Here is a 27,495-nt window from a genome sequence, read left to right on the forward strand (position 1 = left end):
TTAAGGCAGTCATAACTTATAAGTAAAATGAGGCTCTGCAGGCATTTAAATTAAGCTCAGCTGCTTTCAGGGTCTGTTTTTGTGTGATTATTGTCTTATGCCACAATCAGATACATCTCTGAAAACAAATGCTTTTAAATTTTAATTTAAAAAGGAAAAAAGCAGGTGCAGGTCACGGAAAAGTTTTAAAGTATGCCTTCTTACCAGCAATAGTTCATTTTAAAATAAGCCAGATTTTTGCCAAGATCAGTGTTTCTTCAAAATGAAGGTAGAAATAGATTTGTAAGTGTGCTCTTGTACCTCTACATAGGTTCCTAAATAATTTTGAACAGTTATGCATTTATCTAGAGGAAATAAATCAACTGTGAATAAATGCATGTTTACCAAAATGGTTGTTTTACAGTGCATTTAGTTCTGATATTTATAAAGTTGATATTCACAGAGTAACTTTTAAATAGTTTGGAATTCTATATAGTTTAGACATCAGTCACGTGGAGACAAAATGAAAATGTGCAATATTTTTTATGTAGGTGAGCTAACACAGTGTACCTAATTGCAGAATTATCAGATTAATTTGTAATAGATAAGTTGTATAACATTTTCATATCTTAAAATGTTTTTTAGATCAATCTTCAGGTTAAAATAATATTTTCAAAATAAAATTCTACAGAAAAGTTCTGTTGGCTATGATATGCACATTTTTGGGCAAGACAAATGACAAGAGCCAAACATAATATTTGACAGTTTTATTTACTCTTCCATAATATGCAAGCTTCTTATCATTTAAATCTGTAGATATTTTTTAAAACACAGTCATGATATATGTGATTATTAGTAGATACATCAGTGTTATAATTAGATATTTGGGTTTTTTAGGTTTTATGGATAATTTAGAGAATTCATCATTTCACTGACATGTAATTAAGTATGTTTACCTTAGTGGTAAGATTTTATAAAATAGGGCTTCCATGATTTGGGATGTGAATGCTAACATACATAAGTTAACTAGATACATAATTTGATTATGAAGTCTTCTAAAATGACACCACCAGAAAATCAGTAGATTCAATTTTTGAGACAATCATTGGTCTGAATTGGTTAATAAAACTGTCTTTGGGTTCTCTTTTAAAATATTTCTAGTGTATTAATCATACTTGTTTTTGTGCAGTGGGGGTAAACCACACCATTAAGAGAATAAAATGTAATTTGGAAGAGGTAATTATAAGATTTGTTTAATGAAGGCCCCAAAATATAAATAAAGACTGGTGTGGAATCTCAGTGTATATGTTTTCTGCCATTGTAAAATGCCTTTTTTTAGCATCTGTTTTGAATGGTATAATACACAATAGGTGAGCTTCCCAAACGTCTATTTTTTTAGTGTCTAAGTTATTATTTCTTTAAGGAAACACATGAAGTATAATTAATTAGTAGGGTGAGGTTCTTTATTTTATGTGAGAATTTTTACAGAGGAATTGTATAAGGTTCAAGTTCCTGTAATACTGTCTTATGGAAACCTTTACATTTAAGTGGAGTTTTTCTTATATACATTAAAGTCTATTTTCATTTATCGGAGTTTCTAAAATGTACTAATCATGGTTTAATGGAAATACTAGATCCACTGGATGGTCCTGATTCTGCTGCTTAATATATTTTGGGCAAATCACATAAACACTATGAGTCTCAATTTCTTCAACTGTGGAAGGGTGGAATTCGATTCTAAGGTCTTTAATATTTCTAGCCCTTAAGTTTCTCAGTTTTAAATAGAATTTGGCTGTAATACCTAACACTAAAGAAAATAGGTTTTTTTATTGGCCCTTAAAATAACTCGTGTGATGAATTACATTATATTCCGTAAAGGTTTATCATGTATCGTAGAGTTTTCCTCTAAGTACACAAAAGATTAAACCTGCCACAAGCTGATTATGTGAGTATAGATTAAGATGAAATTGTCCTAAATTACCCATTTATGTGGAATTCTGTAAGTATGAAAATTTACCAGTTAAACTCTGAGTGCGTGTATATCATTTCAAAGTGATAAAACTGTTAGCTACAAGGGAGCACTTTGCCCTTAATTTGAGAAAAGTTTTTATACTTGAATTACACAATACTAAATAGATTTTTAGTTTTACAGTAGAATAAGTTGTAGACACAGATTTACCACACATGGGTGAGACCATGCCAGTGGTCTAGGAAATACTCCCAACAATGGCTATATACCGCATTACAACTGCCAGTCATACCAACACAACTTGGAGTTTAAGCATCATTGGGAAAGCCTTTGTTGATATTTGTAGAGTATAATGAGCTAGTTTTGCTTATCTGGGCAAAACTAGTGGCTATTAAAGAGGCTTTTGTGTCAGTATTAAGGCAAATCACTGATTACCTTTGTTGAATTGAAAAGGTAATGGGAAGGCCCTGAAGCCCCGTGAAGGGGTACATTCAAAGAAAGTACATTTAAATAAAGCTTTTAAAACTTTATTTAATCATACTTGCACTCTGCTTTTTCCTTGGATTTGTCATTCTAATAAGTACAACACATGCTAAATGTCCTTCTGTCTCAGAGCTTTGTGCCTTTGTTTGGAGAGATGCTGTGTGTCCTGAGAGAGGAACTCTGAAAGGACATTAAAAAAATTGCAGCCCGGGTGCCTGGGTGGCTCAGTGGGTTAAGCCTCTGCCTTTGGCTCGGGTTATGATCTCAGGGTCCTGGGATCGAGTCCCATATCGGGCTCTCTGCTCGGCGGGGAGCCTGCTTCCCTCTCTCTCTGCCTGCCTCTCCATCTACTTGTGATTTCTCTCTGTCAAATAAATAAATAAAATCTTTAAAAAAAAAAAAAAAGTCTGCAGCCACTGTTAGGAGGAGGTCAATATTTTACAAAGAGGCCCTAAGTGAAAGACTATTACTGAGCATTAAATTTCACTAATTCAAAGAACCCTTTACCAATATGACCGTGCCTGTTGAAAATGTACGATTTTTTTGCCTTTAATCTTCAAAATGTATCATTGCTCTTATTCAAGGAAAGGCTTCTATACATTTAGAAGTAAAGTGTTAATACCGCTTTAGTTTTCAGTGAAGTTTGTCTGGCTAGAGTCTAACTACATAAAGTATGAGGTCACTTGGAGAAACTGAATTTTCAGTTTAGACTTCTATCCCCCTGACATTTGAGTTCCTTGAAAGGGGAAAAAATTCTACCTTTAGGAAAGAAGTGCTTCCATGCATTTGTGATTCTAAGGGTCAGTGGCATACAGGAGTATAAATGTGGGAGATTTCTGTTAAATACGAAATAGTTACATGAGAATAAAAGCTCGTTTACATTGAATGAAGTGAGAGGATCCAGGACTATGTTGGCCGTGAGGTTTGAGGTGGTCATACAGAAATAGGCTATAATAGAGACTTGAAGTTCTCTTTTAGCAAACATAGTTGCATGCGTAGTTTGACGGGTGTTGAGCGTGAAGAGTCTAGTCCCACGCTAGTAACCCCCATTAATGCAGCCGTGAGTAGACTGGTTCTCGACAGTGTGAGAGTGGATCTCGGAACCTTTCTGTTGGGGATCTTTTGCTGGAGGGACCGGAAAGGAGGTGGATCCTTTCACGATGTGGGGAGGCCGCAAGCTGAGCTCCTGCGGGAATCGGTTTGTAGGAGGGCTTAGATCTAGGTGTTGGGGTACACGGGCTGAGGGTGCTCGCTTAAGCAGTTCGGCAGGTGAGTGTCGCCTAACCACGTTGGCACTGTGAAGGTTCCTCACGGAACCCACCGGGGGGGGGGGGGGCGCCGTTTTGCGCAGGCGCGGCAGAGGGCGGCGGGCTGTCCTGAGCTGCGCGCGGGGTCCGCGCAAGTCCGCCTTCGGTCCGGTCCCTCGCTGTCGAGTAAGCTCCCGGCCTGGGCTCTCGAGTCTCGCCCCGCGTTCCCGGAGACTGGGACTGGGGACGAGTGGCCCCGGCCGCGGAGCGCGCAGTCTCCCGGCCGGCCGTCGCCGTGTATCCAGAGACCGTTTGGGTTGAGTCCTTGCCGCCGGCGACCACTCTGTGCCTGCCGGAGTCGGAAGGTCGTGTGCTTTCTTCCCCAGCCGCCGCGGAGGACTCGGCTGCGGTCCCCGAGGTCTTGATAGCGTTGCATTTGTTTGGTTTGCACGTATCTTCTTTTTTTCAGAAAGAATTTAAGGCAACCATTCTACTTGTTTTGGTTTAATTCAGCAAACTCTTGCAAATAAGATCAAGGAAATAACTCACTGAACCTGAGACTTGCAGAAGACAGTTTGATTAACCAGAAAGTTAAGTTTACCCTTTATATGAAACTCACTTAACAAATGCTGTGTGCCAGGCCCTGGGAGTTTGTTTGTTTTTAAGATTTATTTATTTTTAGAGAAGGAGAGCCAGCCTATAAGGGCGGGGGCGCGTAGGGAGAGAGAATTCAGGCCGACCCCACTCTGAGCCCGTTGTTGGGCAGAGCTTGATCCGGAGACCTGGAGATCACGACCTGAGTCTAAACCAAGAGTCGGACACCCAACCGAGCCACCTAGGCACTGGGAATTTTCTAATGAAGGACACCTCAGAGGTCTCTTTAAAAAATGTTCAAACTGAAATTAGGATATAATAGGTGAAACAGGAAACTTGGAGGTCCACCATAGAGTTGATAAGTTGGTGCTCTAATGCAATGAAGAATAGTGCAGCCAATAAAAATGATTTAAATCAGTGTGTGCCTCCTTGGAAAAATGATTCAGGTACTGCATTAAGAAAGTAAGTTACAAATCAGTATGTATTATGATTTTAGATCTATATATGGAGCTATATGAGAGAACAGAAAGACATAGAAATTTTAGCAGTGATGATATGTGGTGGAGGTGGTTATCCATCGCTTTATCATTATATATTTTTGGAATTTATTTTTTCAGCAAACATGTCTTATAATCAGAAATTTAGAAAAATACAAATATTTTCAGATTTTGGGACTGAGTATAGAAGGAGTGTCTAATACATATTTAAGATCAGGGAAAGTTTTTTTTTTTTTTTTTTTTTTAAAGATTTTATTTATTTGTCAGAGAGAGGGAAAGAGAGCGAGCACAGGCAGACAGAATGGCAGGCAGAGGCAGAGGGAGAAGCAGGCTCCCTGCCGAGCAAGGAGCCTGATGTGGGACTCGATCCCAGGACGCTGGGATCATGACCTGAGCCGAAGGCAGCTGCCCAACCAACTGAGCCACCCAGGCGTCCCTCAGGGAAAGTTTTTGAACAAAGTATTTAGGAAGCTGTCTTGAGGGAGTTGGGCAGTTTTGGAAGTCATTGGAATGGCCAAAGGACTAACTTGAATATCTGTGAGATTTCTGGGAAAGTGCAAAGTGTTCCTTGAAAAGGAAGGCTGGAAGTGAGGACAGAGACTGGCAAGGGATGAGACAGACTTTTTAGGCCATGACAAGTCTGTGAAAGGCTACCTGTACTCCTGAGAGTGACTTTACCTTGAGGACAGAGGGAAATTACTGAAGGAACAATATAATCCGACCTGTATTTAAGAAAGAACACTTGGCAGCTGTGTGGAAAGTGGAATGGTGGCAGGAAAGACTAGGCTCAGGGAGGCCTTAAGAGTCATCTCGACAGTAAATGATGATTGCTGGAACCAAGGTATTGGTAGAGTAGAGGTTTTGTTCACTGTTGGCATGGTACATTATAGGCTCTGGATAAATGAGCGTTAAATGAAGTTTTCCTCTATGTCTTTAAAATCTCATATACCAAAATGATCACACTTCAAAGTAGAGAAGGAGTCGGTAGGATTCTATTTATTAATACAAACTCAATTAGTTTCTCTCAGTTGTCGTGTGGTGGTTTTTAAAGCTCTTGGGAATTCTGTTAATAGTGGTAACTGGGGGCTAATTTTACAGAAGTAGAGGAGGAGTAGGGATGATAAGGGTCATTACTGAGTACAGAGCAGAGACTTTTAAAATCTCATGTGCAGTTTCATAATAATAACTTAGATTTTTTATCTACATATCACAGTTTACATAATTCTCCAATAACACTTCCTTTATCTACCTGAAGTCATAAGGAAGGTGGTATTTGAACTAGGTCTTAAATGTAGTATAGGTGGAAATGGTGGAAGAGAGAGTAACATGAGCAAAGGCCTAGGAACACAAACGTGTGTGTGTGTGTGTGTGTGTGTGAATTTTGAAATGGCCTTGGGCCAGACTGTGAAGATCCTACTGAAAAACAAAACAAAATTTAAAAAACATAAAAAGCTCAAGAGAAAAATATTCAGAGACTATGAAAAGACAAGCCTTGAAATATAAATGACCATTTGTCTTAGTCCATTTGACTACTGTAGCAACATACCACAGACTGGGTGGTTTATAAACAAGTCTATTTCTTACAGTTCTGGAGACTGGGAAATCCAAGATTCAGTGCTGGTAAAAGCCCATTTCTGGTCCATGGATGGAGCCTTCTTGCTTTGTCCTCTCATGGTAGAAGAGGCAAACTTGCTCTTTGGGGTCTTTTATAAAGTCGCTACACCAGTCACGAGGGCTCTACTCTCATGATCTCATCACCTCCCAAAGGCCCCACCTTCTAATATCATCCCTTTAGGGGTTAGGACTTCAAAGAATAAATTTGGGGAGGACACAGACATTCAGACCATATCACCATTAAGTTAAGAAAGGACACTTAACCACACTTATGATAAACTCAGACAACACTGAGATCCCATGTTCACCTATTGGATTATCAAAAACAAAAAAAAAATTGATAATACACTGCATGAGTGACTGTCAGTGTATTATTGGTGTGGGGAAGCCTGCACTAGAAACTGGTTTTACCCATGGGGTTGGGAACTGGTTCAACATCTGTGAGTGGCAATTACAAATTTATAAATTCACCTGCCATTTAACACAGTCGTTCTTGGGATTTCACCTAAAAGTACTCTCTGAAATATATGAAATCACCTATGGAATTCATTATACTAAATTCATTTTGCCAACTTGATAGGTATGTAGTGGCTTTCATTTGTATTCTCCTAATGGTTATTGATATTTTATATCTCTTCATGTGCTTATTTGCATCTGTATACCCTCTTTGATGAATTGTCTGTTCATGTCTTTCTATACCCGTTTTATAAGAACCAGACCCATCGTATAATTGGGTTGCTTGGTTTGTTGTTTTCTGGGAGTTGGGTTTTACTGTTGAGTTTAAAGAATATCCTCATTTAATCCAGATATAGAAGTCCTTTGTGGGTTATGTGTTTTGCAAATATTTCTTCCCCATCTATGATTTGTCTTTTCTTCTTCTTAACAGAGTCTTTTGCAGGATGAAAGGTTTCAAGTCTAAGTCCAAATTAATCAATATCTTCTATTTTGGATTGTGCTTTTGGTGTCAGATGTAAGAAGAACTCTGTGCCAAACCCTAAGTCATGAATATCTGTGATAATTTCTTCTAAAAGTATTATGGTTTTGCATTTAGATCAATGATCTATTTTAAGTTCATTTTTGTATAAGATGTGAGATTTAGGTTTAAGTTTTATTTTCTGGTCTATTGGTATCCAATTGTTTCAGCACCATTATTGAAAAGACTACTTTTCCTTCATTGGACTGCTTTTCAACCAGAGTCAAAAAATCCGTTGGGTGACCTTTATAATGTCCGTAGTATTTTCTTTGCTCTAAGGTCTACTTTGTCTAAGTATTTATTGAACAATTGAATGTTCTGCTGCAGAGTAACTAGTTCACAAAACAGGTCTCTATGTAAGTTTGAACATGTAGACTGGATGAGTGATTATTTTAGGATACTATGTATACACACACACACACACACGTGTACATGCAGGTTTTTCTTTTGGAAAGGGTTTTAAGTCTATGTATAAATCCATTTCAAGTAGCTTATGTGACAGAATTTGAACTTGTTTTGACAAATAATCTCAGAATTAATATCATCCTAGGTTAAAAGTTCACATAGTTTTATTTTAAATCTCATTTCTTATAATTATGCAGAATAATATTGGTACAGTAACTAATGGTATGAAAAACTTTTACATATACATTACTTATTTTTGCCAATTAAAATTTCAGATATTTGATTAGAGTTAATTGGCAGAATGGAGGATATTTATTTTATATTTTAGTATAAATCCAAAAGTAAGGGGAAAACCCTTTTGTTTATCAATTGTAATATGAGATTGCCATGTAAAATAGTTTCTTCAAGTATATACGTATGAAGGATTTATACTGTGCAGTTTTCTCTAGACATTTAATTTTTATTTCCAGAGGAACCTGACTGACTCAGTTGGTTAGAACATGTGACTTTTGATCTTGGGGTTGTGAATTTGAACCCCACGTTGGACACGGAGATTACTTAATAATGTCGTTTTCAATTTATTCAGAGAATCAGTTCAGTTGGACTCCACAAACTAACCCGTGGGTTTTCAGTGAATACAGCATGATGTGGTTCAAATCCTATAGAATAACTTTTGCCTGCTTGAGTAGAATGAAAATTTACAGGTAAGTTTATTCATTACTGTGGCAAGTATTTACATAATTATAATCATAATCTAGTATTCATTATGTTTAATAAACACTGCTAGTATGAAATAGCTTATGTGCTTTGATTAAGGTATCTTTTTATTTATCTAAATATTCTTACTCTTCCAACAACTTTTATATCTGGAAAGTTTCAAACCTACAGAAAAGTTATAATACAATATACATCTCTTGCATACCCTTTATCTATATTCAAAGGTAGCTTTTATTTTTAATGTAAGACTGTATTACCTGGAGAAATCCTTTTTGCTTCCACACTTGTGACAAGACACAAATAATGCAGTGCTTAAAATCATAACTGATTTGGGTACAGCATAAATGTGATAAGGTAATTAACTATACAATTCTAGGTGGTAAGATTGAATCAAAGTAATATCTTCCTGTAGTTGTAGTTTATAAACTAATTTCTAACTTGTGAAAAATATTGCGTAGAGTTAATGTATGAACTTTGTCTTCTAAGTGCTTGCTCTACTTCTTATAAATAAGCTAGCTCCTGTAAAATTGAGTGTATGTGAAATCACTGGTAGTCAGCTGAGCACCCACCTATTGTTACCTATTGTATATTAGTCATTGATTATTGAGGCTTTGCATGAAGCACAGAAAAAGATGGTAATATTCATAAGATAATATTAAAGAAGTATGATATTTAACTCTTAAAAGGATCATAAGTCATCAATGTAGAATGTACTCTATGTAGCTAAGAAAAACACACTAAAAATTTGAATGGTGTTACCTATCCTAATGTAACGACCTTATTCTTTTTTTACCTAAGAACTTCTGGAGGGTTTTCCTGTGGTATACTTTCACATGGAATTTGGTATAATGTCTGATCTGTTTGGTTCCTGTTTGATCCCATTTGATTTTTTTTTTTAAATTAGGTGAATTATATACTTTTCTGTGCGTTTTTTTTTTTTTTTTTAAGATTTATTTATTTATTTATTTATTTGACACAGAGAGAGGTCACAAGTAGGCAGAGAGGCAGACAGAGAGAGAGGGGGAAGCAGGCTCCCTACTGAGCAGAGAGCCTGACATGGGCCTCGATCCCAGGACCCTGAGATCATGACCTGAGCTGAAGGCAGAGGCTTAACCCACTGAGCCACCCAGGCACCCAGGGCCTTCTTTATTAGATTATTCATTTGACACATTTCCCGAGTACCAACTGTGTTCTAGGAACTGTGCTAGTCACTAGGAATAAAATGGTAAATAACAGTCTATACCCTGCCCTCATAGTGTTTAGTGGGGAGACATGATCAAATTGTCACATTGTTCCATGAAGAAATGCAAGGTTATATGGGAATTAAAATAAGGGACTATAACCCAGTTTTGAGAGTCAGGGAAGACTTCTTTGATGGCACTGAATTATGTGTGCAGAGGAGGGAAGGGAATGTGAGAAGAATGGTCCAGGTAGAAGAAACAACCTGTACAAAGTTCCTGAGAAAAGGGCATGGGGTCAGTGCAAAGAACCGAGAGAAGGCCTGTGGGGCTGGAATGGGGAGGATGAGGAGAGTAGTTAAAAAGTACATTTGAGGAGGGAAGAAATTGGGGACCAAGTAATTCAGAGCATTGTAGGCCATGCTAAGGATTTTGAGTTTTTTCCCCAATATCACTGAGAAACCATGGAAGTATTTCAAGTGGGAAAATAGCATGATCATATTTATATTTTGGGACACTGTGGATGCATTGTAGGGAAGAGATTGAAGGGAGATGAGGTAGGAAGCATGCAGACTAATTAGAAGGCTAGTGCAATAAATAGTTTAACCAAAAGATGATGGTAGCTTAGACTAGCATGATAGTAGTAGAAATGAAGAGAAGATGGGAGCACTTGGGTTCAAATCCTGGTTCTACCATTTACTTAATCTAAGTCTCACTTTTTTTACTTGTGTAATAGGGATTGTGATATAACCTTCTTCACAGAGTTGCCAGAACAATTAAATAAGATGACACATGACATATATGGAGTTCTTAAATAGTACCACATTTAGTAAGTGCACAATAAGTGGTTACTATTACTATTTCTACTTCTACTACTACTGTTCCTATTATTATGTTATTATCTTCATTCCTATTAGATGTGACCCAGAAGGCCAAGTCTTGTAACATCCCATTTCTGTTGCAATTTACTTTGAAAGCAAATTAACTTTGTTAATGGAACTCTGTTCCTGCTGTGAATATATATATTTGCAGTGTGATTATGAAAACCTGGTTTTAAAGCATCAAAAATGAGCCACTCATTTAGAATCTAATAAATTATAAATTAGAATATCTTTCTACATAAATAGATTCTATGTTACATTTTTTAAAGATTTTTTTTTTTTTTTTTTTTTTTTTTTATTTATTTGACAGAGAGAGATCACAAGTAGGCAGAGAGGCAGGCAGAGAGGCAGGCAGAGGAGAGAGGAGGAAGCAGGCTCCCTGCTGAGCAGAGAGCCCGATGCGGGACTCGATCCCAGGACCCTGAGATCATGACCTGAGCCGAAGGCAGCGGCCCAACCCACTGAGCCACCCAGGCGCCCTCTATGTTACATTTTTTAAAATGTCTCTTCTTGCCTGGCTCTTCCTTTTGATCCCTTAGGTACCCTTGGACGAGACTGTACGGTACTTCTCAAACCACTGTAGACAGCAGTGAGATAAAAACATTCGTGGCCCTGGCTCATAGGTGGTGGGATGAACAAGGAGTGTACGCACCTCTTCATTCTATGAATGACCTGAGGGTGCCATTCATTAGGTAACATTCCAGAAACTCTAGATATTTTTAAATGTAACTCTTCAATAATTTATCTTCTTTTGAGTTTATTTTTCTCTAGATTTATACCTCAGTTCAAAATGCTGCATTTTAAGTTTGCTTTAGAAATTAGAGAGATTCTGGGGCAGCTGGCTGGCTCAGTCAGTAGAGCATGGGACTCTACTTCACATTGAATGTGAAGCCTCCTTAAAATAAAAATTAAAAAAAAAAATTAGAAAATTTTCAGTGTCCATTGTTTGAGCCATTAATTTTTAAATAACGTTATTCAAAATCTAGGCTGCTTTTATTAACTGATTTGAAGCATTTTTGGACAATTTCAGGTTACTTAGAACTAAATTCTTATGAAAAGGACCTAGGATCCTATGGCATCGAGGTCATTTCATACCCACTTTGACCTTTAGGCAGTCTTGATAAAGAGGGACCTGCTGGTTCAGTCACTAGAGCATGCAGGTCTTAATCTCAGGGTCATAAATTCAAGCCCCATGTTGGGTATGGAGCCTACAGAAACAAACAAAATATATCCTTAAGTATCCTTATTATATATAACATTTATTTTATTTTTGTTGCTTTTTAAAGATTTTGTTTATTTGAGAGAGAGAGCGAGCATGGGTGTGAGGGGAAGAAGCAGGCTCCCCAACATGGGGCTCAATTCTAGGACCCTGGGATCATGACCTGAGCTGAAGCAGATGCTTACCTGACTGAGCCACCCAGGTGCCCCCATATAACGTTTATTTTAATATAAATATAATTAAAATTCATATACAGTTCAACTTAAAAGTGTAGTATACAGTGCTGTTAGGTATATATGTCTGGGTGTATATGTGTGTGCTTATCTTTATATATGTGGTAGAGTGTTACTATGATTATCTTAGAATTAAGTTAACTTGATTTGGATGCCTATTTACATGATCATGAAAACACCACTAACTTAGAAGATCAAAAGAGAATCAATTTAGAAGGGAATCTAGGCAAAATCTGAAAATATAGATCTCCAGTATGCTTCTTCTAAGCCATGTAAAATAACTTATTTGTTGCTGACATGAAATGTGTCTATCAAGTACTGACAATGTAGCTAAGAGATTCCTTAGCTAACATGATATCTTTTTTTTTTTTTTTAAAGATTTTATTTATTTATTTGACAGAGAGAGAGATCACAAGTAGGCAGAGAGGCAGGCAGAGAGAGAGAGGAGGAAGCAGGCTCCGTGCTGAGCAGAGAGCCCGATATGGGACTCGATCCCAGGACCCTGAGATCATGACCTGAGCCTAAGGCAGCAGCTTAACCCACTGAGCCACCCAGGCGCCCAGCTAACATGATATCTTAAGCAAATAAAATTAGATGAATCTAAACTAGATTGTTTTTAAAGTTTTTCTTTAGATTATTACTGAAGTAATAGTTAACATATAATTATTACTAGTTTATTTTAGAAGCTTTACTTAAAACCTCCTTCCTGCTTTTGATTGTTAAAAAAGTCTTTAATGCTGAAAAGAAAAGAGCTGTTTACCCCCAAATATCAATAATAGCAATAATCCATTTTAAAATGAGAGTTTAATATATCCTCAAAAATTATACACGTTTAAGATTTTATTGACAAAATTAATAATTTGTTTTTGTATGTTTTGGATTTTTAAAAAAGAGACAATCTTTTAAAAACAGTTGCTCATCACCAGCCCGGAAAACCTTTGTCTGGGATGAAGATTCTTGATGTTGGCTGTGGTGGTGGATTGTTAACTGAAGTAAGTGGTTTACATCTTTCCTCCATTTTTAACCATGAAAAAAATTTTGAAAAAGTAGGCCTATGACTCATTTATCCTTTTAACAAGTAGTAGTGTTTATTTAAAAAAAAAAAAATGCCTAATGTTCTTCTTAATATTTTTACCAGCATAAAACTAATAAATGCCTTTTACTTTCTTAAGAAAATATATAAATATTTTAGAAAATTATAGAGGATTTTTTTTGGTGTTTTTTGTTTTTATACAAAATTGGGCCCTGGTCTTTGAAATATCTCTGAAAATTTTGTTGTCTCTTCTAAGAGATTGGGCAGTTTTCACTGGTTTAAATGCACTGATAAGCCATTCTTTTGCACTTGCTTCAGTACGAAAACCTAACCGAGTACTGTCTGCTTGTGGTGTTCTCCCTGGCATAGGTACTTTAGAGTACTTAGAAAAATACTCATTCATCTTACGCAAAAAATATTTGCCTCCACTTGTAGTATATTTATGCTCTGCAGCTCTGTTTTATAGTCTTCTTTCAATAAATGCATGGTAACTTTCGTGCACTTCAGAGATGTTAATACTCTATTGTGTGTGTGTGAGTGTACCTATAAAATATAGAACTCTTTCAAATAGTTCTTCATAAATTTTTTGTTGTGATTATTGTTCACTCTTAAGTTTTTATTATGGTAATTGTAAAATGTGTACAAACTAGAGGAAATGATATAATGAACTTCAGTGTACCCAATAAGTATTCAATAATTATCCTCTCATTATTAATCTTGTTTCCTTTTTAATAAGCTCTTTATTGCTAACATGTATTCTGTTTTCTTCTTGAGGATAACAATTTTTTTTTTAATTTATTTATTTGACAGAGAGATCACAAGTAGGCAGAGAGGCAGGCAGAGAGAGAGAGAGAGGAGGAAGCAGGCTCCCCACTGAGCAGAGAGTCCGACGTGGGACTCGATCCCAGGACCCTGAGATCATGACCTGAGCCGAAGGCAGCAGCTTAACCCACTGAGCCACCCAAGTGCCCCGAGGATAACAATTTTTTTATCCTATTAGCCTCTAGGGCGGCTTGGAGCTTCAGTTATTGGAATCGATCCTGTGGATGAGAACATTAAAACAGCACAGCACCATAAATCATTTGATCCAGTCCTAGAAAAGAGGATAGAGTACAGAGCGTGTTCCCTGGAAGAGATTGTGGAAGAGACTGCTGAAACATTTGATGCTGTTGTAGCTTCTGAAGTTATAGAACATGTGATTGATCTAGAAACATTTATACAATGCTGCTATCAAGTGTTAAAAGTAAGACTTACTGGTTTACTTGTTTGTTTTTTTCTTCTGAGTGTGTGTATGTATCCACAGCAATAAGTATTTCATAATACTTGCAATCAGTAAACTAGGATTAGGGGATAACATCTCTGCTAGGGATTATTTCTGCTTCTCAGATTGCACTCAGTCCTGGGGTTTTCTTTTCTTTTCTTTTTTTTTAAAAATATTTTATTTATTTATTTGACAGAGATCACAAGTAGGTGGAGAGGCAGGCAGAGAGAGAGAGAGAGAGGAGGAAGCAGGCTCCCTGCTGAGCAGAGAGCCCAATGCGGGGCTCGATCCCAGGACCCTGAGATCATGACCTGAGCTGAAGGCAGAGGCTTTAAGCCACTGAGCCACCTAGGCGCCCCCTGGGGTTTTCTTGATACAGTATCTTGATATCCAAGAAGTTTGAAAAGTGTTGGTCCTGAGCATAATTATAAACAATAGATTTAAAGGTTTTTTTTTCCCATTGGTGAACTCTGGATTAAATAGCTAATAAATATCGAATGACAATTACAAAGAAATTGATTTGGGGGGCACCTGGGTGGCTCAGTGGGTTAAAACCTCTGCCTTTGGCTCAGGTCATGATCCCAGGGTCCTGGGATTGAGCCCTGCATTGGGCTCCCTGCTCTGCTGAAAGCCTGCTTCCTCCTCCCTCTCTGCCTGCCTCTCTGCCTACTTGTGATCTCTGTCTGTCAAATAAATAAATAAAAAATCTTAAAAAAAAAAAAAGAAATTGATTTGGATTGATACTTAAAAAAACAATTAAAATTTTTATTAATTTGTATAAATTGACTTAGGTAGCATTTCTTAAATAACTCTGTATATAATATTTTTAACAGTTTTCAGCTCATAGGGGAATATTTCATATATATGATCTTACTGATTTTCCCTACAACCAGAGGAGGAGGGTAAGCAGGTAGTGTTGTGACCAACTTGGCCCAAAGGAGATCAGGATTTGAGAGATGTCAAAGGTCACTTGGCCTTTTTTTTTTTTTTTTTAAAGACTTATATATTTATTTTATGGGATGCCTGGGTGGCTCAGTGGGTTAAGCCTCTGCCTTCGGCTCAGGTCATGATCCCAGGGTCTGGGGATCAAGCCCCGCATCAAGCTCTCTGCTCAATGGGGAACCTGCTTCCATTCCTCTCTCTCTCTGCCTACTTGTGATCTCTGTCTGTTAAATAAATAAACAAAATCTTAAAAAAAAAAAAAATAAGACTTAGACATTTATTTTAGAGGTTGGGTGTGGAGGGAGAGGGAGAGAAAGTCTTAAGCAGATTCCTCACTGAGCAGGGAGCCCCGCATGGGGCTCCATCTCACAACACCGAGATCATGACCTGAGCTGAAACCAAGAGTCAGACTCTTAACTGACTGCGCCATGCAGGCACCCGTTTTGTTTTTTTTTTTTAAATTGAGGTATAGTTGACATACACTATTGTATGACTTTCAGACGTACAGCAGTGATTTGACAATTATAGAATTATGAAATGCTCACCACAATAAGTCTATTTACCTCATCTGTCACTATAAAGTTATTACAATATTACTGAGTACATGCTCTGTGCTGTATTTTTCATCTTCATGACTTGTTCTAAAACTGGAAATTTATACCTTTTAATCCTTTTTACCTATTTTGCCTATCTCTTACCCTCCTGTCTTCTGGCAACCCCAGTTTGTTTTCTGTATTTATGAGTGTTTCTAGTTTTTTTTTCTTTCTTTCTTTTTTTTTTAAATTTATTTATTTGACAGACAGAGATCACAAATAGGCAGAGAGGCAGGCAGAGAGAGAGAGGAAGAGAAGCAGGCTTCCCGCTGAGCAGAGAGCCCAATGCGGGGCTCAATCCCAGGATTCTGGGATCGTGACCTGAGCCGAAGGCAGAGGCTTTAACCCACTGAGCCACCCAGGCACCCCGTGTGTTTCTAGTTTTTGTTTGTTGATTTTTTTTTTTTTAATTTTACATGGAAGTACAGTCATTTGATACTTGTCTTTTTCTGTCTGACTTCTTTCACTTCGCATAATACCCTCTATGTTCATCCTTGTTGCAAATGTTAAGATCTCATTCTTTCTTTATAGCTAATATTCCATTGTCTGTATATACCATATCTTTATTCATGTACTGATGGACACCTAGGTTGCTTCCATGTCTTGGCTATTGTACATAATGCTGCAGTAAACATAGAGATATGTATGTGTGTATATATATATTACAGCCCCCCATGAGGTACATATCTTTTCAGATTAATGTTTATTTTCTTCAGGTAAATACCCAAAAGTGGAATTGTTGGATTCTGTGGTATTTCTACTTTAATTTTTTTGAGGAACCTCCATATTGTTTTTCATAGTGGCTGTACCAATTAACATTCTCGCCGAGAGTGCACACGGATTCCTTTTCCTCCGCATCCTCACTTGTTATCTCTTGTCTTTTTGATACTAGCCATTCTGACAGGTGTGAGATGAAATCTCATTTTGGTTTTGATTTGTATTTCTCTGATGATTAGTGATGTTAAGCATTTTCTCATGGGTCGGGTGGTCATCTGTATGTCTTCTTTGGAAAATGTCTGTTCAGGTCCTCTGGCCATTTTTTAATCAGATTTTTTTGTGTGTGTTGTTGTAGTTCTTTATATATTTTGCAGATTAACTTCTTATCAATTATATCATTTGCAAGTATTGTTTTCCATTTAGTATGTTGGCCTTTTTGTTTTGTTGATGGTTTCCCTCGCTGTGCAAAAGGTTTTTGGTTTGATGTAGTCATAGTTGTTTATTGTTGCTTTCATTTCTCTTGTCTGAGGAAACAGATCCAGAGAAATATTGCTAAGGCTGGTGCCCAAGGGATAGCTGCCTATGTTTTCTTTTAGGATGCTTATGGTTTCAGGTCTGAGATTTAGGTCTTTAATCCATTCTGAGTTTATTTTTATATATAGTGTAAGAAAGTGGTCCAGTTTCATTCTTTTACATGTAGCCATCTAATTTTCCCTACACCATTTTCCATTGTATATCTTACCTCCTTTGTTGTAGATTAATTGACCATATAAGCGTGGGTTTATTTTTGGGCTTTCCATTCTGTTTTATTGATCTATTTTTATACCTGTACCTCACTGTTTTAATTACTGTAGTTTGTAGTACAAACTACAAAATCTTGGATTTTGGATGTGATACTTCCAAATTAATTCTTTCTCAAGATTTGGGATCTTTTGGGGTTCCATACAAATTTTAGAATTATTTCTTCTAGTTCTGTAACAAATACTATTGCAATGTGTTAGAGATTGCATTGACTCTATAGTGTAGACATTTTAACAGTATTCTTCCCATCCATTAAGTATGGTATATCTTTCCATTTATTTGTGTCATCTTCAATTTCTTTCGTCAGTGTCTTATAGTATTCAGAGTTTAGGTCTTTTACCTCCTTGGTTAACTTTAATCCTAGGTATTTAATTCTTCTTGTTGATAAGATTATAAATGGGAGTTATTTTCTTAATTTCTCTTTCTGCTAGCTCATTATTAGTGTATAGAAATGCAACATTTCTGGGTATTAATTTTGTATCCTGTATCTTTACTGAATGTATTTCGTTCCTGATCTTAGAAGAAAAGCTTATAGTTTTCCACCATTGAGTATGATGTTAGCTGTGGGTTTTTCATCTATGGCCTTTATTCCGTTGAGGTATTTCCCTCTTTACCCACTTTGTTGAGAGTTTTCACCACGGGCAGATGTTGAATTTGGTCAAATACTTTTCCTGGATCTATTGAGATGGTCATGTGATTTTTGTCCTTCTTTCATTAATGTCTTGTAACACTTTTGTTCATTTGCAGATACTGAACTATTCTTGCATCCCTGAAATATATGCCACTTGATTCTAGTGAATGGTCCTTTTAAAGAATTCTTGAATTTAGTTATTGGGATATTGGTTTATAATTTTCTAGCAGTGTTTTTTCTGGTTTTGGTATCAGGGTAATGCTGCCCCTTTTCAAGGAATTTGGAAGCATTTATTCTTCTACTTTTGGGATAGTTTGAAAAAGATAGGTTGTAACTTTTTAAAGATTTGGTAGAATTCACCTGTAAAGCCGTCTGATCCTGGACTTTTGTTTATTGAGGATTTTGGTTTTGTTTTTTTTTTTTTTTTAAGATTATCTATTTATTTGTTTATTTGACCCAGAGAGAGAGATCACAAGTAGGCAGAGAGGCAGGCAGAGAGAGAAAGGGAAGCAGGCTTCCCACTGAGCAGAGAGCCCAGTGTGGGGCTTGATCCCAGGACCCTGAGATCATGACCTGAGCTGAAGGCAGAGGCTTCACCCCCTGAGCCACCCAGGCACCCCAATTGGGGTTTTTTTGATTACTAATTCAAATGTTACCAATAATTGGTAATGTTCAGATTTTCTATTTCTTCATGATTCAGTCTTAGAATATTGTGCACTTCTAGTATTGATCCATTTCTGTGGGGTTGTCCAGTTTGTTGGCATTTAATTTTTCATAGTGGTCTCTTATAATCCTTTCTATTTCTGTGTTGCTTGTTATAACTTTCCCCCCTTCATTTATCTGGGCCCTCTTTTTTTCTTGGTGAGTCTGGGTAAAGGTTTATCAATTTAGTTTGTCTTTTCAAAGAAACACCTGTAGTTTCATTGATTTTTTTCTCTTGTTTCTTAGTCTCTAATTTATTTCTGGTCTGATCTTTATTATTTTCCTCCTTCTACTGACTTTAGGCTTTGTTTATTCTTTTCCTGTTTCCTTTAGGTATATGATTAGGTTGTCTTGTTTGAAATTTTTCTTGCTTCTTTGAGGTAAGCCATTGTCATAAAACTTCCCTCTTAAAACTGCTTTTACCGCATGCCAAAGATTTTGAACCATTGTGTTTCCATTTTCATATGTCTCTTTTAATTTGCTCTGATTTCTTTGTTGACCCATTAGTTGTTTAGTTGCATGTTATTTAGATTCCACATTTTTTCCAGTTTTTTTTCTTATAATTGATTTTTAGTTTCATTCTGTTATGGTCAGAAAAGATGTTTGATATTTCAGTATTCTGAAATGTATGGAATCTTGGGGCACTTGGGTGGCTTCATCTGTTAAGCATTTCCCTTTGGCTAAAGTAATGGTCTCAGGGGTCTTGGGATCAAGCCCCTTGTGGGGCTCTCTGCTCAGGAGGAAGTCTGCTTCTCCCTCTCTTCCTGCCCCTCCCCCAAGCCCTGGCTTGCGCATTTGTGATCTCTCTCAAATAAATAAATAGAATCTTAAAATAAATTATTGATTCTTGTTTTTTGGCCTAACAAGTTTCATCCTGAAGAATGTTCCTTGTGTACTTGAATATATATTCTGCTGTTTTTATGTAAATGTTCTGTATCTCCCTGTTAAGTCTGTCTGGTCTAATATGTCAATCAAAGCAACTATTTCCTTACTGATTTTCTGTCTGGATGACTTAACCAATAATGTAAGTGGAATAGGTGTTAGAGTCTCCCCTCCCCTCTCCTCTCTTCAACTTAGGTGCTTTCTAGTATCCTGTATTCCCAATTGCTGATCTATTCTTCTGCATCTTCTAATTTGCTGTTGATTCCCTCATATATTTTTTCATTTCAATTATTGTATTCTTCTGTCCTATTTGTTCTTTTTTATATGTTCTGTCTCTTTCTTGATTTGAACTCTTAACTGAGTTCATCCACTCTTCTCAAATCTGGTGAGCATCTTTATTACCATTACTTTGAGCTCCTTATCAGGTAGATTGCTTATTTCCATTTTGTTTATTTTGTGTGTGTGTGGTTTTTTGTTTTTGTTTGTTTGTTGCTAAAATTTTAGCTTGTTCTTTCATTTGGAACATATTCCTCTATCTCCCCATTTTCTGTTTTTGTTTCCATGTATGTCAGCTACATATCTTGGTCTTAAAAGTAGTGGCCTGGTGTCAGGAGGCACCATGTGGGGCCCTAGGGTGCCATCTTCCCAGTCACCAGAACCAGACATCCTGCTGGTGTCCCCTGTATGGGCGGTGTGTGTCCTCCTGTTGTGACTGGACACACGCTGGTAGGCAGGGCTGACCTTCAGCCCCGCTGTGACTTCTGCAGGTATACTGGTGTACCTTGTTCCCAGCCATACTGTCAGAGTGGCTCAGCTGCAACTGCTGCCCACGTGCTGGTGTGTGGGGCTGCCCATCCTCTCTCCAAGGAAGGAGTTGCTTTGGAGAGGCCGGAGTCCTGGCTAGGGCTGCCACTAGGTGTGGTGGGCAGTTGTGTGTGTGGTAGTTGCTTCGGGGGAATGCTGATCCTGACCAAGCCTGCCTGTTGGGTGTGGCAGATTTGCTTTAGAGGGGCAATTTCCAGGGCAGGTAGATCTACAGGGGAATGCCAGGACAGGGTGAGTGGTGTTAGCAAGATAGATGGAGAATGTCAGAACTAATTCCCACAAATCTGACCAACTAGGCTGAAGAAGGACAAGAAAAGTGACGTCTTTCAGTATTTACATGGCTGAAGAAGGCTCTTGCAGATTCCTGACTTTCCAACACATGCCCTAAAGTTAGTCAGTAAATCTCCATGGCACTTTTTAAACTGCTTTCTCTGTGCTGGGTGTCAGCCTGAATGAGGTATTGTGCTTGCCCTTTAAGAGCAGAGTCTTGGTATCCAGTAGCCTTCCGGCTCTCTGAAAAGTTAAACCTTCTGAATTTCAAAGCCAGGCAGTATGAGGGCTCATCTTCCCAGTGTAGGTCCCTGGGACCAGGGGGGGCCCAAGGTGGGGCTTGAGCCCCTGGCTCCTCTGGTAGACTTCTGTGCCTGTGATAGCCCTCCCAATTATAGGTTGCTGTGTCAGGAGTTTGGTTCCCTGCCGCATCTCTGCCCCTCCTACCTTTCTCCATGTGGCTTTTTCTTTATGTCTTCAGCTGTGGAAGAGCTTTTCTGCCAGTCTTCATTCAGCCAACAATTATATGTAGTTGTTGCCTTGGTGTGTCCATGGGAGGATGTGAGCTCCAACTCTACCGTCTTCCACAAGAATCCAGCGTTCACTTGGTCTTTATGTCAAAGTTCACTAGAGGCACTTAAGTGGGCTTAGGGTCACATCTTTTAATTTCAAGTCTCGTTCTTCCCATTATATTATAGACTTAGTCCTCTGAAAGTGGTTCTAATTTTTTTTTAAATAAATCTCCTAGAGTATTATTGTTGTTGTTATCGTTATTACCGTATTGACTGTGTTGTTAATGTAGAGGTAACACCCAAAGATCAAGAGCAAGAAGAATGAAATGTTTGGCCCTGATTTAAATAGAGCTTTTTAGAAATACTTTTTCTGGGGTGCCTAGGTGGCTCAGTGGGTTAAGCCTCTGTCTTTGGCTCAGGTCATGATCTCAGGGTCCTGGGATCGAGCCCCGCATCGGGCTCTCTGCTCAGCAGGAAGCCTGCTTACTCCTCCCTCTCTGCCTGCTTCTCTGCCTACTTGTGATCTCTCTGTCAAATAAATAAATGGAATCTTAAAAAAAAAAAATACTTTTTCTTTTTACATAAGTTTAGTTTTAGAGAAGATTACAAAGATAGTACAGAATGTTCCCACCTGGCCTTCCCCCAGTTTCTCCTATTGTTAACGTTTCACATAGTAAAGATAGGAACTAGGGTGAGGCAAATGAGGCAGGTATGGCACAAACCTGAAGGAGACACTCAGGCTTAGGTGCCAACCATGCATTTACACAGTCCGGAAAGTGAGTGCTTCCCTCGGTTTTGTTCCTTAAGCATCTCACTTGTCTCCTCATAGTCCTAGCCCTGTACGTAACCCATTGTGCATTTCTTAAAACTGAGAAATTAACATTGACATTATGCTATTCACTATACTACAGACCTGGTTAAATTTCATCAGTATTTCCACTAATGTCATTTTTCTGTTTAGGATCCAACCCTGGATTCTACATTGAATTTAGTTGTCATGTCTCCTTAGTCTCCTTTAAGTCTATAACAGTGTCTTGGTGTTTCTTTTTTCCTTTTTTTTTTTTTAAGATTTTATTTATTTATTTGACAGAGAGAGATCACAAGTAGGCAGAGAGGCAGGCAGAGAAAGAGGGGAAGCAGGCTCCCTGCTGAGCAGAGAGCCTGCCGAGGGGTTTGATCCCAGGACGCTGAGATCATGACCTGAGCTGAAGGCTGAGGCTTAACCCACTGAGCCATTCAGGTGCCCCTTGGTGTTTCCTTTTAAATGAGTTTTATTAGGCTTATCTTCTATTTGCCAAACAAAACTCCTTAATTTTTACTCTTTGTGTTGTGTGTCAGTATATATGAATGGAGGTTCTTTCACACATATTAGGAATGTGTGTGGCATTGTGGAATTTGAAACTAATTTTTGCATCGATGGAAAGCCTATTAAGAAAATGACCGTTGCTCACCAGTGTTTCCTTAAATTTTGTAGGACATAGATGAGATACCCATAAGTGATTTTTTTCCCCAAGCTCTATTGAGATATAATTGACATGTAACTGATTCTTAATAAGATTTTAGAACACTAGAGTTTTAGAAAAGTTACAGTGTATCACAAAATAATACCTTATATTTCAGTTTTTAATTTAATGGCACATTGCAGTATTTCAGGGTCTCATCTTTCTTTTTGGTTTTGGGGTGGTATTTGAGATATAGTTTCTCTCTCCCTACACACATAAACACGTGTGTGTGCAATTACTAAAAGGACTCTTAAGCAATTTTATCCCCATAAGGCCGATGAGAATGTGTAGAAGAGGAAGGAGACATTAATCTTTGCCATATGTGGGAGTAAATATAGGAAACACCATGAATGTAGCCACCAAAAAATGTCAGACTAGGGGCATCTGGGGTGGATCAGTTCGTTGCATTGTCCAGCTCTTGGTTTCCACTTGGGTCATGATCTCAGGGTCATGAGATCAAGCTCCACCACTGGCTCCGAACTTTGGGGAATCTGCTGGAAAATTCTCTCTCTCTCTCTTCCCCTCTACCTTTCCCCCAACTAGTGCTAGTGCTCGTGCATGTGCACTCTTTCTCAAATAAATAAATAAATCTTAAAAAAAGACATGGCAGACTAAAGAGTCTCACAAGGGCGCCTGGGTGGCTCAGTTGTTAAGCATCTGCCTTCGACTCAGGTCATGGTCTCAGGTCCTGGGATTGAACAGGAAGCCTGCTTCTCCCACTCCCATTCCTCCTGCTTGTGTTCCCTCTGTAGCTCACTCGCTCTCTGTCAAATAAATAAATAAAATATTTTTCAATAAATAAATAAACGGTCTCACAGATGGTTTGTATTCATGTAAGTGCTTATCTTGATCTCTTCATATTGTTTATACTAATGAAATCAAAACAAAATAAAAAAACATTCTAACCACAACCATTAATGTTTTTTTCAGACAACAGTGATTAGCACAAGATGTGGCACTGTATGCCGCACAGAACAAGTCAGACAGGCTCGCACCCAGAAAGAAAACAGTGTCAACACATGTCAGATTGGAAATGTGGACATGTAACAAGGAGGAGTAGTCTGATCCCATTTCTATATTTTTATTATAAAGTATCTGTTATGTATCTGATATGTGCAAAAGCAAGTTTATAGTATGTCACAGTAGTATGAGTTTAACAGTTGTAAGCACTGTTGCTTACAACTGGAATTTGGTAAAAACTTAGTAAACATAAGCTTTTTTTTAAGATTATTTATTTATTTTTTTAAGATTATTTATTTATTTGACAGAGAGAGATAACAAGTAGGCAGAGCGGCAGGCAGAGACAGAGGGGGAACCAGGCTCCCCGCTGAGCAGAGAGCCAGAGAGCAGAGATGCGTGGCTTGATCCCAGGACCCTGAGATCATGACCTGAGCGGAAGGCAGAGTCTTAACCCACAGAGCCATCCAGGGGCCCCTGTAGTAGATTGCCTTTAGTAATTAATTTCCCAAAAGAAAAAAAAAACTATTTTGATAAACTATACTTTATTTATATTCATGTATCTTAATTGCACTTAAATTATTTGGAAGGAAGGAGGAGGGTGGGGGAAGCCAAGCCTTTACCTGATACTCCTGACATCTAAAATGTTTCTTCTATCTGTATGGTTCTTTTTTCTTTCTTTCTTTTTTTTTTTTTTTTTAGTTTGGTGGTTCTTTATTCATTACTACAATCAACAAAACACAGCTGTCTTATGCCTTGGGAATTGTCTTTTCAGAGCAAATTGCAGGTATTGTACCAAAAGGTACTCATACATGGGAGAAGTTCGTTTCACCCGAAAAGCTAGAGAGCATTCTGGAATCAAGTAAGTATTAAGAAGGTTTCCAGTTTTCACAGCCTTACTGAACGTTTAATGTATCTACAATCATTGATCACACAACCTGGCACTTAATTAAATGGGCCACTATTTTCTAGATGTTGGTTTCATCTCTCAAGTAGATTATAAACTCCTTGAAGTTAGGCGTGGGTATTAGATACCACTTCTCTCTCTCACCTGTGGCACCTAACCCAGGGCCATGCAAATCACACATGATCATGAATACTGTTGGGCTGCTTAGTCCTCATTTGCTTAAGGAGGAGGTGCAAATGTGTATGTCACTTACACATCCCCACTTGGTCCTGTGGAGGCCTGCAATATCAGCTTATCCTACGTATTGTTTTTTCTGATTGCTCCGTACTCAGGTACCCTTTGAACTTCCTTGTCACTTTTTATGTATTTTATGCTACTTAGAGCACGTCTTATATTACGGTTTTTTGGTGTTTTTAAGCCCTTTCTGGTCTGTCAGCTCTGTGGAGGCCAGACTGTCTCCTTTTTGTACTCCCCGCAGTGCCTGCCTCTGCTTCACACGTTGTGAGCTCTTGATTTATGTGGTGAATTCCTCTCAGGTCATAACATGTAGTTGGTTTGGTACTCCTGCTGAGTACTTAACTCATGTGTGTCTCAGGCTTTTTTTTCACATCACAGTATATCAGTAAACTTGATTTGGAGTATTGAAGTAGTATCGATCCAAGGCGATGGAGGAGGTTCTGAAGATTTCTGCAAGTGATATTGCTGAAAACAGAATGTGATCACTTGTTGGCAGATAGTCTCTCTTTTTTTCAGATTTAAATATTTATTTTTTCAGATTTAAATATTTTGGGGGGGCAGATATTTCCTAATAAAAGCTTATGTTTACTAAGTTCTTACCAAATTCCAAGCATTGTACTACTTTAAACACATATCTCTAATTCTAACAACTCTAGGACTGTATGTTCTGTATGTGTAAGAACATTGAGATTCAGAAAGGTTAAGTGACTTGACTCTGATCACCATCTAATAGGTGCCAGGTCGGGGGTTGAACCCAAGCAATTTGATTTAGAGTTTCTTTTCTGTGCTATAGTAGAGAATGATATGTATTTGGTTACACAGTACTTTTTTCCCATCGAGTCAGGAATCTTTTTTTTTTTTTTAATTTTATTTATTTATTTGATAGAGACATAGCGAGAGAGGGAACACAAGCAAGGGGAGCTGGGAGAGGGAGAAGCAGGCCTCCCACTGAGCAGGGAGCCCGATATGGGCTCGATCCCAGAACCCTGGGATCATGACCTGAGCCAAAGGCAGACACCTAATGACTGAGCCACCCAGGTGCCCTGAGACAGGAATCCTGTATTAAATGTAGAGTCACGTTAGAGTCTTGGCATTTGGAAAGTAATTACTTAACAAAATCTACTCTTTCTGATTGTTTTTTTCAGACGGTCTGTCAGTTCACACTGTGGCAGGAATGCTCTACAACCCCTTCTCAGGTTACTGGCACTGGAGTGAAAATACAAGCCTGAACTATGCAGCTCATGCTGTGAAATCCATGAGACAGGAGCCCCCGGTGCCTGCTGGGTTTGTTTTCACGGGGAAAACAGAGGAGCTCCATGATAAAGACTCCATCAAACCCGGTGTGCAGGAAGAGCTGAAGAAATGAATGGCTTCGAAGGACTGTGTATAATATGGCTTGAAAGTCTTATGTTTACATATGTGAAAATACACACTTTGTCTTTTGTGAGTGGATTGTGAAGAAAAGAAAGTCAACAAAGAGGGCTAAAACCTTGGATAAAAGTTTTGATTGTTTCCTCTAATGGCCGCTTTCAAAGGATGATTCTGTAGTTAAAAACTTTTGGCAAGGTATTGTGTAATGTAGGCATTTAAATTCCTCAGCCTTTGTTTTATAAATAGGGTATATACACTTGACTTAACTTGACGGATTATATACATTCATCCAGCGTGTGTGCACATAGGTATATGTTGAAATGGGTTTTCATTTAGAGGAATCTGCATTATCTATGTTCTTTATCGGGTTTTAGCTAAAGGCAGTTATGCTTCTGACATATGAAAACCAAATACAGTTTTATTCCACTTATATATGGGAGGATAAAACACATTTTTTCCTTTAAATTTTAGTTTGTTGGAAAGCAAATGGATTGTTAAATATATACTGCATTTGGATTCAGACATTAAAATCAAGAAGTCCGGATAATGTCTGGCATACTTCTATACAGTTCCATAAATGTTTTATTGTGACTTTTTTTTTTTTTTAAGTAGAAAGGACTTTCTTAAACTCAATTAAAAATTCAGTTATGGAAATTTCTTCTTCGGCTAACATTTTTTTAATTGAAGGCTCTGACTTGAAATGTACTTTTATGCTCCTTGAAGTATGTGAATCCCTGGCTTTTTCTGAAAGTCCAGATGCTCTCTAGAGAGACAACATTGTTTGTTGACCCAGTGTGACAAACAAACATGGATTGAATACATGTGACCAGGTTGAAGGTCAGCTGTTTATTTCTTATCATTTTTCCCTTTTACACTCATGTTTGCTATATTCCCTTGTCAGTGTCTGTTAGAGTTAGCTCTGTAGGCAAACACTTCCCAGCCACCTTAGTTTGTCATGTACTTGTTCTCAGCAGCATTTCAGGGGAGGAAACTGAAATTTAAAGAATTAAGAGAGGAATTATAACTTCAGTTGCTATGGTGTGATTAGGGTGCTAAAAATTAGGAGCTTCCATTGGCCTCCACTTAAAAGTTAGACTCTCAGTCTGAATTCTGATAGTTTTATTACCAAAACAAAGCTTCCTCATTCTGTCTGTTAAAAAAGAAATGAAGTGTTGGTATGAAAAAGTAATCTAAGAACAATGTAATGGAATTGGTTAAAAAGTAGTCCCCCAAACAAGTATATTTATTTTAGGGAAAAAAAACACTTTCAGTTATTAAAAATACATTCTTTTTTTTTTTTTTTTTTAAAGATTTTATTTATTTATTTGACAGAGAGAAATCACAAGTAGACGGAGAGGCAGGC

At 37.8% G+C, this 27,495-nt stretch overlaps 1 protein-coding gene across 3 annotated transcripts; it reads left to right on the forward strand.

Annotated features, from left to right (window-relative positions):
- Nucleotides 1–3,498: 3,498 nt before the first annotated feature.
- Nucleotides 3,499–26,790, forward strand: COQ3 (coenzyme Q3, methyltransferase). Of its 3 annotated transcripts, none has more exons than XM_059177022.1 (7): nucleotides 3,499–3,700; nucleotides 8,348–8,465; nucleotides 11,077–11,229; nucleotides 12,882–12,981; nucleotides 14,023–14,265; nucleotides 24,320–24,479; nucleotides 25,907–26,790. In XM_059177022.1, the coding sequence occupies exons 1-7, from the start codon at nucleotides 3,592–3,594 to the stop codon at nucleotides 26,125–26,127; spliced, it is 1,104 nt and encodes a 367-aa protein (XP_059033005.1). In that variant the 5' UTR covers nucleotides 3,499–3,591; the 3' UTR covers nucleotides 26,128–26,790. The 3 variants fall into 3 exon arrangements, with proteins under 3 accessions (XP_059033005.1, XP_059033007.1, XP_059033006.1); XM_059177024.1 differs by having other exon boundaries at nucleotides 3,611–3,629; XM_059177023.1 differs by lacking the exon at nucleotides 3,499–3,700 and adding an exon at nucleotides 3,800–4,096.
- Nucleotides 26,791–27,495: the final 705 nt, after the last annotated feature.

The sequence above is a fragment of the Mustela lutreola genome, chromosome 6, assembly GCF_030435805.1.
Source record: "Mustela lutreola isolate mMusLut2 chromosome 6, mMusLut2.pri, whole genome shotgun sequence".
Lineage (NCBI taxonomy): Eukaryota > Metazoa > Chordata > Mammalia > Carnivora > Mustelidae > Mustela > Mustela lutreola.